Source organism: Mobula hypostoma, chromosome 4 (assembly GCF_963921235.1).
Source record: "Mobula hypostoma chromosome 4, sMobHyp1.1, whole genome shotgun sequence".
NCBI lineage: Eukaryota > Metazoa > Chordata > Chondrichthyes > Myliobatiformes > Myliobatidae > Mobula > Mobula hypostoma.
This window is the reverse complement of record NC_086100.1, coordinates 174,424,553-174,437,927: the sequence shown is the minus strand read 5'-3', so window position 1 is coordinate 174,437,927 and position 13,375 is coordinate 174,424,553. Positions and strand designations below refer to the sequence as shown.

Genomic DNA, 13,375 nt, shown 5'->3' with positions numbered 1-13,375 from the left:
GACATTTGCAATTTTCCAGTCTTCTGGAACCATTCAAGAATATAGTGATTCTTGAAAAGTCATTACCAATACCTCCACAATCTCTTCAGTCACTTCTTTCAGAACCTTGGGGTGTATACCATCTGGTCCAGATGAATTATCTACCTTCAGACCATTCACCTCTTCCTTAGTTATAGCAACAGCACTCACTTCTACCCCTGACATCCTTGAATTTCTGGTGTGCTGCTGAAGCAAGTTACTTAAGTCCGTCTGCCATTTCTCTGTCCCCTATTACTACCTCTCCAGTATCGTTTTCCAGTGGTCCAGTATCCACACCCATCTCTCTTTTACTCTTTATATATCTGAAAAAAAACTTCTGGTATCCTCTTTTATATTATTATCCGGCTTACCATATTTCATCTTTTGACTCTTTATGACTGTTTTTAGTTGCCTTCGGTTGGTTTTTAAAAGCTTCCCAATTCTCTAACTTCCCACTAATCCTTGCTATTTTATATGCCCTCTCTTATGGTGTCTTTGACTTCCCTTATCACCCATGGTTGCATCATCCTCCCTTTAGAATCCTTCTTCATTTTGGGATGTATTTTTCCTGCGCCTTCTGAATTACCCCCAGAAACATCAGCCATTGCTGTTCTGTTGTCATTCCTGCTAGTGTCTCCTTCCAATCAACTTTGCCCAAGTCCTCCCTCATTTCTCTAATTCCCTTTACTTCACTGTAATACTAATACATTATCTTCTCCCTCTCAAACTGCAGAGTGAATTCTTTCATATGACGATCACTGGCTCCTAATGGTTTCTTTACCTTACACTCCCTAATCAAATCTGGTTCATTACACAACACCCAATCCGGAATTGCCTTTTTCCTAGTGGGCTCAACCACAAGCTGCTCTAAAAAGTCATCTCATAGGAATTATACAAATTCCCTCTTTGAGATCTGTCACCAACCTGATTTTCCCAATCTACTTGCATATTGAAATTCTAAATGACTATCATAGCATTATCCTTTTTACGTGCCTTTTCTATCTCCTGTTGTTTCCCATATTCTGGCTACTGTGTATAACTCCAATCAGGGTCTTTTTACGTTTGCATTTTCTTAACTCTGCTCACAAGAGTTGTATGTCTTCCAATCCCATGTCACCTTTTTCTAAGGATTTGATTTCATCTTTTACCAACAGTCACCCCACCCCCTCTGCCTTACCTGGTTGTCCTTTTGATACAATCTGTACCCTTGGATGTTAAGTTGCCAACTAGGATCTTCTTTCAGCCATGACTCAGTGATGCCCACAACGTCATACATGACAATCTCTATCTGCACTACAAGATCATCTACCTTATTCTGAATATAGCATGCATTCAAATATAATGCTTCCAGTCCTGTATCCATTACCTTTTTCAATTTTGCCCACATGTTACACTGCAATTCATCCCACTGACAGCAATTTTCAAAGGTTTATTTATTACCAAAGTTTACAACTCTGAAATTCTTCTTCTCCAGATAGCCGCAAAACCAAGAAAGAAAAGAGTAGCAGCATAATTATCAGCCCTAAATCCCTCTCGCCTGCACAAAAGCAGAATAGGTCATCGACCCATAACTTCTATAAATTTAATATAAGTTATAAATCTATTATCAAAATATATACATGTCACCGTATACAACCCTGAGATTAATTTTCTTGCGGTAATCACAGTAAGTACAAGAAACAGAATAGAATCAACAAAAGACACTGTCCAAGAGGATGACAACCATTCTGCAAAAACCCCCAACAAACTGCAAATGCAAAGACAGAGAGGAAGGAAAAATAATAATGAATATTGAAAACATGAGGTGAAGAGTCATTGAAAGTGAGCCCATAGGCTGTGAGAACATTTGAGTGATTGGGTGAGTGCAGTTATCCCTTATTCTTCCTGGTGGTTATCTACCTACTATATGGAATCTGCACTCTGGGTGCGACCGCCTCTGTAAAAATCTCTCCTGTGAGGTTTTACTTTATACTTTATTGTTGCCAAACAATTGATACTAGAACGTACAATCATCACAGCGATATTTGATTCTGCGCTTCCCGCTCCCTGGATTACAAATCGATAGTAAATATTAAAAATTTAAATTATAAATCAAAAATAGAAAATAGAAAAATGGAAAGTAAGGTAGTGCAAAAAACCGAGAGGCAGGTCCAGATATTTGGAGGGTATGGCCCAGATCCGGGTCAGGATTCGTTGGAAAGAAGCTGTTCCCAAATCTGGCCGTACGAGTCTTCAAGTTCCTGAACCTTCTCCTGGAGGGAAGAGGAATGAAAAGTGTGTTGGCTGGGTGGTTATCTACCTACTATATGGAGTCTGCACTCTGGGTGTGACCGCCTCTGTAAAAATCTCATCTGTGAGGGTTTCAGCCTCCTGGTTGGTCCTGAGTGCATCCAGCTCCAGTTCCGGTTCCTTAGCCTTGTCAGTCAGGAGCTGAAATTGGGTGCACTTCCTGCAAAAGTGGTCATCAGGTAGACTGTGTTAGATACTCTGAAATCCCTCGTCTCATAGGAGGAGTACTGCACTGCCTGAACTGCCACTCTGCCAACAATTGCTGAATCTACAACTTCTCAAGTTAAGTTCTAGTTCGCAACTATTCTCGCCTAAGCTTGCTGAGCCAAAGCCTGGCCACTTTAACAGTGGGTGCTCTGCTTTTGACCTTGCTTCTTTTTATTGGCTCCTTCAGAGTCCTTAAGAGATCATTTTGATTGCAACCTGCTGAATAGGGTGCATCATCCCTGAAGAAGATGGCACAGTTTGTCATTGAAATGTCAATTATACAGTACTCGATACCTGTGCCTGTCTGGAAGCCCGAGAAGAGTTTATTCATCATATATGCTGGGAAAGCACTAGATACACAATGCTTTTCAGAAGACAGCACTACCACATCCTCCAGCTCAAAATGTCCTAACATATTAACATGTCCTACTCTGATTTTACCATCCTCCAAATCCTTCTCCTCAGAAAAAAAGTCACAAAGTAATAATGCCCAAGCATCATAGGAGATATGAATCTTCAGTAAAACAGTTGCATCATCTAATCTCACTCTGCATGGGCAGGAAAGTATCAGATGAGGGGAGAGTGAGATTAGATGATGCAACTGTTTTACTGAAGATTCATATTTCCTATGATGCTTGGGCATTATTAGTTTGTGACTTTTTTTCTGAGGAGAAGGATTTGGAGGATGGTAAAATCAGAGTAGGACATGTTAATATGTTAGGACATTTTGAGCTGGAGGATGTGGTAGTGCTGTCTTCCGAAAAGCATTGAGGCCTGCAGGCATATATCCCAGAATATTGAAAGCACCAAGTGATGAGACTGCTGAGACTTTGACAAATAAATTTATGTCCTCACTCACAACAGGCAAGGCCCCGGAGGATTGGCGAGTAGTAAATGTTATGCATTTGTTCAGGAAAAGAAATGGGGTCAATCCAGGTGATCATAGACCAGTGAGCGTCACATCAGTGATAGGGAATCTATTGTAAAGGACACTAAAGGATAGAATTCATGTGCATTGGGAAAGGCATGCTCTGCTTTGGGACAGCATGGCTTTCTGTAGGTCAAGTTGAGGTTTTTAAGGAGGTGACTGAGTTGAGTTTTTTTTTGAGGAGGTGACAAAGGAGCTTGATGGGGGTAAGGCAGTGGATGTTATCAACGCGGACTTTAGTAAGGCATTTGATAAACTCCGATTCAGAAGATAAAGATGCATGTTATCCAGTGTAAATTACAGAACTGACTTGCTGATAGAAGACAGAGATTAAGAGTGGACAGCTGTTATTCTGGCTGGAGTGACAAGTGGTGCTTCACAAGGATTGATAATTGGAACCTCTGTTGTTTGTGATATATATCAATCTTCTTCTTCTTCTTCTTCATGTGCCTTGCACGTTACACGCTTGGGCAATCATGGCTCTCCATGATGATATCTCGCACACTTAGATCTGTTGGTTCTTTCACAGTGTCCATATATTTTCTTCTTTGCCTTCCTCTTCCGCATTTCCCGGGTGTACGGCCTTGTAATGTAAGACATTCTATTTCTCCTTTTCTGATGACATGGCCCAGGAATTTAAGTTTCCTCTCATTTAATGTTCTCATTAAAGATCTTTTTGTATGGGCATGTTGGAGTACTGTCTCATTAGTTACCCTATCTCTAGATGATATTTTCAACATTCTTCTAAGAAACCACATTTCTGTTTCTTCTAAGTTTCTTTGGAGTTCTGGTGTTTTGGAAGCATACAGCAAGATTGACCAGATGTAACATTTTAGTAGCCTAAACCTTGTTGTCATAGAAATGTGTCTGTTGGTAAAAACGGGTTTCATTTTTTGGAAGTTGGTTTTAGCAATGGCAATTCTTCTTTTCATTTCTACTTCTAGCATCTTAAGAGAGCTAGGGCTTTACTCTTTGGAGAGAAGGAGGATGAGAGGAGACATGATAGAGGTGTACAAGATAATAAGAGGAATAGATAGAGTGGATAGCCAGCGCCTCGTCCCCAGGGCACCACTGCTCAATACAAGAGGACATGGCTTTAAGGTAAGGGGTGGGAAGTTCAAGGGGGATATTAGAGGAAGGTTTTTTACTCAGAGAGTTGTTGGTGCGTGGAATGCACTGCCTGAGTCAGTGGTGGAGGCAGATACACTAGTGAAGTTTAAGAGGCTACTGGACAGGTATATGGAGGAATTTAAGTCGGGGGCTTGTATGGGAGGCAGGGTTTGAGGGTCGGCACAACATTGTAGGCTGAAGGGCCTGTAATGTGCTGTACTATTCTATGTTCTATGTTCTATCTTGTGATATAAAGCTACAAAGGTAATTAAAGCTGGTCTTTTGTTCAATCAACACACATAAAAATTGCTGGTGAACGCAGCAGGGCAGGAAGAGGTACAGTCGATGTTTCGGGCCAAGACCCTTCGTCAGGACTAACTGAAAGAAGAGATAGTAAGAGATTTGAAAGTGGGAGGGGGAGGGGGAGATCTGAAATGATAGGAGGACAGGAGAGGGAGGGATGAAGCTAAGAGCTGGAAAGTTGATTGGCAAAAGGGATATGAGAGGTGTTGTTCCTCCAACCTGAGTGTGGCTTCATCTTGACAGTAGAGGAGGCTGTGGATAGACATATCAGAATGGGAATGGGACATGGAATTAAAATGTGTGGCCACTGGGAGACCTTATATTCCGTCTGGGTCAACACCTTATATTCGGTCTGGGTAGCCTCCAACCTGATGGCTTGAACATTGACTTCTCTAACTTCCGTTAATGCCCCACCTCCCCTTCATACTCCATCCGTTATTTATTTATTATTATTATATATTTATATATTTTTTCTCTCTCTTTTTCTCCCTCTGTCTCTCTCACTATACTCCTTGCCCATCCTCTGGGCTTCCCCCCTCCTCCTTTCTTTCTCCCTAGGCCTTCTGTCCCATGATCCTCTCATATCCCTTTTGCCAATCACCTGTCCAGCTCTTGGCTCCATCCCTCCCCCTCCTGTCTTCTCCTATCATTTCGGATCTCCCCCTCCCACTTTAAAATCTCTTTTTATGTGTGTTGCTTGAAATTCCAGCATCTGCAGAATTCCTCATGTTTGCGCTTTTGATCAATCTCTTGGTTACCGATGTACAATTGGCAGTTGGGAGAATCCTGCTGTTTTGATATTACCATACATTTGGTTTTTTTACAGTTGATGGTTAGACCAAAATCTGCACTTGTTTGTACTACTTTGTCTAGGAGGATGTGTAAGTCTTCTGCAGCACTTGCTATTAGTGTGGTATCGTCTTCATGTCTTATATTGTTGATGTTAACACCTCCAATTTTATCCCATCTAGGTCTTCTATTTCTTTGAGAATCATTTCGCTATAGATATTAAATAATTCTGGTGAGGCAACGCATCCCTGTCTAACTCCTCTTTGAATTTTAGTCCAACTGCTTATATATAAGGCCTGAACAAATTAGGTATGGCAAAGTTATTTCCCATGGTAGGGGATTCTGGAACAAGAGGGCATGACTTCAGGATTGAAAGATGTCCATTTAGAACAGAGATGCAGTGAAATTACTTTAGTCAGAAGGTGGTAAATCTGCAGAATTTTTTGCCATGAGCAGCTGTGGAGGCCAAGCCATTGGGTGTACTTAAGGCAGATAGTTTCTTGATTAGCCAGGGTATGGGGTGAAAGCAGGGGAGTGGGTGAGACTGGATGAAGTGGATCAGCCATGATTGAATGGTAGAGCAGACTCGATGGGCCAAATGGCCTACTTCTTCTCCTAAATGTTATGGTCTTGTGGTCTTATTATCATCAATTTTTACCGCCACCATTTGATTCCAATATAAATCTTGAAGCAGTTGTTGGTACCTTCCGTCAATGTTTAGTTTAGCGAGAATTTGAAATAATTTTTCATGTTGCACTTTGTCGGATGCCTTAGTGAAATCAATAAAACATATAAAGACATCACTTTGATATTCAATTGCCCTTTCTGAAAGCATTTGTAGTATGAAAATTGCGTTTCTAGTTTCCCTATCCTCAATAGACTCAAATTGCAGTTTAGAAGTTTCTGGCCTCAACTTGCTTTTAATTCGACTCGGAAAAATATCCATAATTTGGATAAAATGTAGATGGTTGGATTAGCAAATTTTAGGATTGGTGGACTTGTGGAAAGGACAATCAAAGTTACGTAAATCACAGTTACAATCACAGTGACGTAAAGCAATTATAAACATGGGTAGAGAAGTGCCAGATGGAATTTAATCTGGGCAAGTGTGAGGTGCTGCACTTGGGGGGTCAGATGAAAGAAGAAAATATACAGTTAATTGTAGGTTCTTTAATAGCAGAGGGATACAGAGGGATTTTTGAGAGGAGGTCCATACTTCTCTGCAAGTGGCTAAGCAAGTGGATAAGGTGGTAAGAAGGTTTATAGTGTTCTTGTCTTTCTTGGTAAAGATATGGAGTATTAGAATGGGGAAGTCATGCCACAACTAACTAAAACCATGCTTTAATCAGACTATGCTTGGAGCATTGTGTACAGTTCTGGTCACCCCATTATAGGAAGGATGATGTAGATTGTAGAAATGGTGCAGAAGGTGTTCGCCATGATGCTGCCTGCATTAGAGGGTACGAGCTGTAAGGAAAAGATGGACAAGCTTGGATTGTTCTCCCCAGGACACTGGAAGCTAAGGGGAGAAAGCTAGGGTAGTCGGTCAGAATTTTTTCCCCATGCTATGATCTTTCATCAGCTAAATAATAATCTGATCTTCTATTTTTCCTTCCAAAGTGGATGACCTCACACTTACCAACATTGTACTCCCTTGTAGTTGCATGCAATAGGTTACCACCAGTGGTGGTAATGGAAGTTTGGTGGCGTTTAAGAGGCTTTTAGAGAGACATATAAATGTGAAGAGAGTAGAGTGACATAAATAATACACAAGAGGAGGAAGCTTGTACAAATTGGTATCAAGATCAGCATATCACGTACTAAATGTCCTACCCAGTGCTGTATTTTTCTGTGTTTATTAACATTAATTGGTCATAGTTGGTCTAATGCAACATGCAAACATAGTATGACATTGCTCAATGGTCAGAGTAAAAGTCAAGTTACTCTTTCAGTACTTAACTTTGTTTTTAACTTAAGAACTGTGCAGTTCTTAATTGTCTTAACATTGAAGGTAATTTTCAATGACTTGCACACCAAACTATTTGAATAAATGATTTTCTAAGTGTAAAAGAAATTGAGTAAGGCTAATCAGGTTTTCGTTTCAACTTAATCTTCAAATAAGAACTATTAAGCAGTTAAGTATTCGCCTTCATTGGGTACGAGTTAAATGAGAGGGGGTTTTCCAGAGAATATATTATTTGAAATTTACTGTGGTATATATCCCACATTTATCAGGATAACAAGCTGATAAAGAATCCTAAATGCTGTTACATCACTATTCATGCTGTTGACCACTTTCAGAGATAATGTCTAAAAAAAACTGTTCAAGTCTTGACAGTGGTGTGCTGTTACCTCATGAGGGAGAATACATAAGCCCTCCACATAAATTCTTCTCTGTAGATCTCCCATACTAGAAGACATGCATTTAAGGTGAGATGGGGGCAAGTTTAAAGGAGATGTGCAGGGCAAGAGAGCAATGTTACTTAGATTTGCCTGTGAGAAGTGTGGTGGAAGCAGATACGGTAGTGATGTTTAAAAAGAAACAACTTGTAGGTAGACACAGATCACGTGTAGGCAGAAGAGATTCGGTTTAATTTGACATCATGTTCAGTGCAGACTTTGTGGGCTGATAGGCCTGCTCGGCTGTAGTGTTTTATGTCCATACTTCTCAAATTTTTGTGTTCAGTTGAAAGTGGGGTCAGGGGATATGGTGATAAAAGTGAATTTGTGGTACAGGAATTTATTGACAAGTAGAACATATTCAAGGAGATGGGATGCTATATTGAAGTTGTACAAGATGTGGGTGAGGCCTAATTTGGAATACTGTGTGCAGTTTTGGTCACCTACCTACAGAAAGGATGTAAATAACGTTGAAAGAGTACAGAGAAAATTTACAAGGATGTCGCTGTGTCAGGAGGACCTGAATTAAAAGGAAAGATTAAATAGGTTAGGACTTTATTTCTTGGAATGGAGAAGATTGACAGGAGATTTGATAAAGCTATATAAAATTCTGAGGGGTATAGACAAGGCTTTTTCAACTGGGGTTGGGTGGGACTATAACTAGAGATCTTGGGTTAAAGGTGAAAGGTGAAAACTTTAAGGGGAACATGAATGGTGCATACGAGCTTGGTTTCACATTTAAGAGAAGTGTGGATAGATGGATGGATGGGAGTAGGCAGTTTAAGTTGTTCGGCATGGACTAGATGGGCTGAAGGAGCTGTTTCTGAGCTGTACCTTTCTATGACTCTGATTCTAATGGTGGTACAAACTAAGCCAGCTCCTATTTTTTAACAGTGAAGTATACTTTCAATGTCTTATTGCTTGAGAAACACTATTTAGTTTTTCCTGTGTTTACATTTTGTTATCTGCTTTTGAAACAAATACTGGGAAAAAGATGAAAAGATAATTTGATCATTGTATCTTTTATTTATGTAATTAGCACTCTTATAGATAATGTCTGTTTTTATTTTTCCATGAGTGACCTTAAGGAATATTGCTAGAAGAATTATGTTAGAAATGTAATTAAGTTTATAAGCAAGTTGTATCTATAATAATGGTGTTAGTCAGTGGGCCTGCATTAATGTGAATATTAGTGCAGAAGGTAATGAATTTGGAACTGTCATTGTGCAAATGTTACCTTCCATTGATTTTATTTTTAAAATATGTTCTTTTAATAGCCTTGCTGGAACCTCAGAGGACAATGTTCAGGCATCCACATCAGCAGGACCTGAACTGTTCAGTGAAGATGCCAAGAAAAGAAAAATGGAAGAGATGAAAAGAGCCCCTGTTATGTCCTTTGGGTTAGACCTTCACTACTGGGGAGAAGAGCAGACTACATCTGGCAAAATTCCCAAGTAATTTGCCTTTTTGATCTAACTCTTGTTGTAGTATTCAATTACTTCGATTTCACATTCATTGTCATGGGCGTACATACCCAGGATATAAATACCGTGAAAGCTGTTTGCAGCAGCAGCACGGTATGTTACAAAAATGGCAAACATAAATTTCACAATTATATAAACTTAAGTTATGTATAATTTATATTAATTTATCTACGCTATTCCATCTTACGGAATTTATGTTAAAAAGTAAGCACAAAATGTTTACTTGCAACTTCTCAACAGTAATCAAACAGATCCCATTTCTGTAAATATTTCAGCTGCCTGTTCACTACAGGGAGTAATTTTAAGAGATTTGCTTAGGAAACAGATGAGGCAATCTCTTCTATTGATATCTTCTAGTTGATTAAAGCCACCAATTCTTTCTTTTCTGACTATATTCAGTTCAGATTTTCTGTAAATTGTTCAGGCTGCTTACCTTAATTATTTACTATGGCAACATTTAAATTTTTATGAAAATGTATATTGAAACTTTAGATGAGAATTATGTGGAATATTGATAACAGGATCTCAGCTGTGAAGGCCTTTGATAATTAGCTTGTACATGATGACGTGAACTCCAGTCCATGCATTTTAATCCATTTGGCTGCAATTTTTGGAAACACAAGGGACTATGAATGCTGGAACGTCGAGCAACAAGCAACCTACTGGAGGAATTCTACAGTCGAGAAGCATCTGTGTGAGGAAAGAAGCTGTTGGTGTTTTGAACTGTTCTGATGTAGGGTTTGACCCTCAACCTTGACGGTTCCATTCGTCCCACAGAAGATGCCTGACTCGCTGAATTTCTCCAGTAGATTGCTTGTGGCTGCAGTCTTTGCATGTATAAATCTGGTTTGAGGAACTGTTGTGCTTTGATTTACCAACCTACATACGACTTGTGATTCAATAAGCTTGAATATAAATATCTGATCAGGAAGGTGAATTTTTCTCATAGTGTGGGTTTTTATTCTCTACCGCTTACGTTTTCCTCATAGATCTTGCTAAAGAAGTGAGCTGTATTATGCAGAATGAATTTCAATGCACAGGAGCTCTCTCAGTTCAAATGACCTGACTTTCCCCTCAGTTATAGGTATATTACTTTGGAAACTGTTGGGAGAGATATGACCTACCAGGAGAAAGTGGCAGTGACCGGGTGTCTGGTACTGAGTCTGGCTCTGTGACCTAGAGCAGACCGTCCTCAAAAACTCAGTGACTGTGCAAGAATGGGACTAGTGAGGGAGGCCACCAAGAGACTTATGACAACTCTGGAGGAGTTACAAGCTTCAGTGGCTGAGATGGGAGAGACGTTGCATACAACAACTGTTGCCCAGGAGTTTCACCAGTCACTGCTCTGTGGGCGAGTGGCAGAGTGAAAGCCACTGTTGGAGGGAAAAAGAACTCACATGAAATCTCGGCTAGAGTTTGCTAGAAGGCACATTGGAGACTCTGAAGTCAGCTGGAAGAAGGTTCTATGGTCTGATGAAACCAAAATTGAGCGTTTTGGCCGTCACACTAAATGCAATGTTTGGCATAAGCCAAACACCACACATAATCAAAAACACATCATCCCTATCGTGAAGCATGGTGGTGGCTGCATCATGCTGTAGGGATGCTTTGCTGCAGCAGGCCCTGGAAGGCTTGTGAAGGCAAAGGGTAAAATGAATGCAGCAAAATACAGGGAAATCCTGGAGGAAAACCTGATGCAGTCTGCAAGAGAACTACGACTTTGGAGAAGAGTTGTTTTCCAGCAAGACAATGACCCCGAGCATAACTGAATAAGTGCTGCTTAATAAAACAGTAACAGTTCCTTCCTGTCAAGAGTGAATAGATTGACTGGATGCTAATTAGTAAGATGGGGTTTATGAATTGTGCAGTTTTATGAACTTGAATAATTCTCCTTGTTGTTGGTTGGATGCCAGTGTTGTAACTGTACTGGAGCAGCTTGGTCTTTAATGCTACAGGCATGATGTTATCGGATGCGAAGACTCAACTTTGTCTCAATAAGAGCAGTATCATTAACATTTTTACCTGTGAGATGAAATAGATTTATCTGTCATTAGTTTGTTTGTTACCTACTGCAGAGAAATGGCAGCAGATTTGGATTCCACCAGCTTGGAGAGTAATGGTGCACTGGTGATGGGCTTTGAAGTCAGATAAAAGAGGTTTAGAGGGAATACGAAGGGGACTTTCTTCACCCAGAGAGTGGTTAGTGCCTCGAGTGCACTGCCTGAGAGAGTCATTGAAACTGGCTTACTGATTGTATCCGTAAGAAGTGTCCAGATGAATCTCTTAAGCATAGACCAATGCCTAAGACCATGGATGAAGTGTTGGGCTATTGGTTTGTGCAGAAGTGTGCCCACTGGTCCGCATGGATGGTTTGGGCTGAATGGCTTATCTCCATGCTCTGATATTTTATGATTGTAATGTGGAAGAACACTACTGCATCATTTGAGGAGGATTTTTGCTGGTCATTGGAAGGAGATTTCCTTTGCTAATATTTTGCCTGATATCTTGAGATTTCATAGGATCTGGGGTCAATAATAAGAACTCCAAAGGCTTTCCCCTGCTGCCCTATTGCCCTCTCTGGTGCCAGGGATTGTGATGGAGGGAGCAGGCCTGCTGTCTGTAAGGAATGATTCTTTGAGTTTGACTATGTCGTGGTTTATTAGTGTAGAATTGCTCTCACAATGTCGACACTCGCACCCTGTTTGTGAAGAAGTTGACTGGCCTGTCATGTGGAATTTGGTGTGTAGGTGAACGGGTGGTGCATATGGTTTCATTCTTTGATCTGTTTCAATGATGTAGCTCAATGGTTCTCACAATCGGCAACACTGATGGATCTGGAGCCACATATAGACTAGAGTCAGGGAGATTTCCATGATCAGAAACAAGGTGCTGGAGTAACTCGGTAGGTCAGGTAGCATCTGTGGAGGGGAATTGACAGTTTGCATTTCAGGTTTAAGCTTTTCACCTAGAGGAGAAATGGCCAATATAATGAGATGAGGTTGAAGCGAAAACCTTCGATTGTCCATTTCCATCCACAGGTGTTGCTGACCTCCTGAGTTCCTCCATCATCTTTTGTCTGTAGGGTTTCCAAGGAGACTTCTTTCCACAGATCCCTGAAAGTTGCCTCACTGGTGGATAGGGTAGTTAAGAAAGCTTATGGGGTGTTAGCTTTCATAAGTCGAGGGATAGAGTTTAAGAGTCGCGATGTAATGATGCAGCTCTATAAAACTCTGGTTAGGCCACACTTGGAGTACTGTTTCCAGTTCTGGTCACCTCACTATAGGAAGGATGTAGAAGCATTGGAAAGGGTACAGAGGAGATTTACCAGGATGCTGCCTGGTTTAGAAAGTATGCATTATGATCAGAGATTAAAGGAACTAGGGCTTTACTCTTTGGAGAGAAGGAGGATGAAGGGAGACATGATAGAGGTGTACAAGATAATAAAAGGAATAGATAGAGTGGATAGCCAGCGCCTCTTCCCCAGGGCACCACTGCTCAATACAAGAAGACATGGCTTTAAGGTAAGGGGTGGGAAGTTCAAGGGGGATATTAGAGGAAGGTTTTTTACTTAGAGAGTGGTTGGTGCGTGGAATGCACTGCCTGAGTCAGTGGTGGAGGCAGATACACTAGTGAAGTTTAAGAGACTACTAGACAGATATATGGAGGAATTTAAGGTGGGGGCTTATATGGGAGGCAGGGTTTGAGGGTTGGCACAACATTGTGGGCCGAAGGGCCTGTACTGTGCTGTACTATTCTATGTTCTATGTTTCTCCAAAGGACATTACTGAAGAGGATGAAAATTTTCTCAGACCTGTAGTTTTAAGTCCATTATTGCGAAGACATTTCT

At 40.6% G+C, this 13,375-nt stretch overlaps 1 protein-coding gene across 2 annotated transcripts in view; it reads left to right on the top strand.

Annotated features, from left to right (window-relative positions):
• uvssa (UV-stimulated scaffold protein A) overlaps window positions 1-13,375 on the top strand; it is a 255,985-nt gene that overhangs the window by 58,588 nt on the left and 184,022 nt on the right. For both annotated transcript variants that reach the window (XM_063047029.1, XM_063047028.1), the window contains one exon: window positions 9,322-9,498. In XM_063047029.1, coding sequence (XP_062903099.1) covers window positions 9,322-9,498 — 177 coding nt within the window. The remainder of the gene's footprint in view (window positions 1-9,321; window positions 9,499-13,375) is intronic.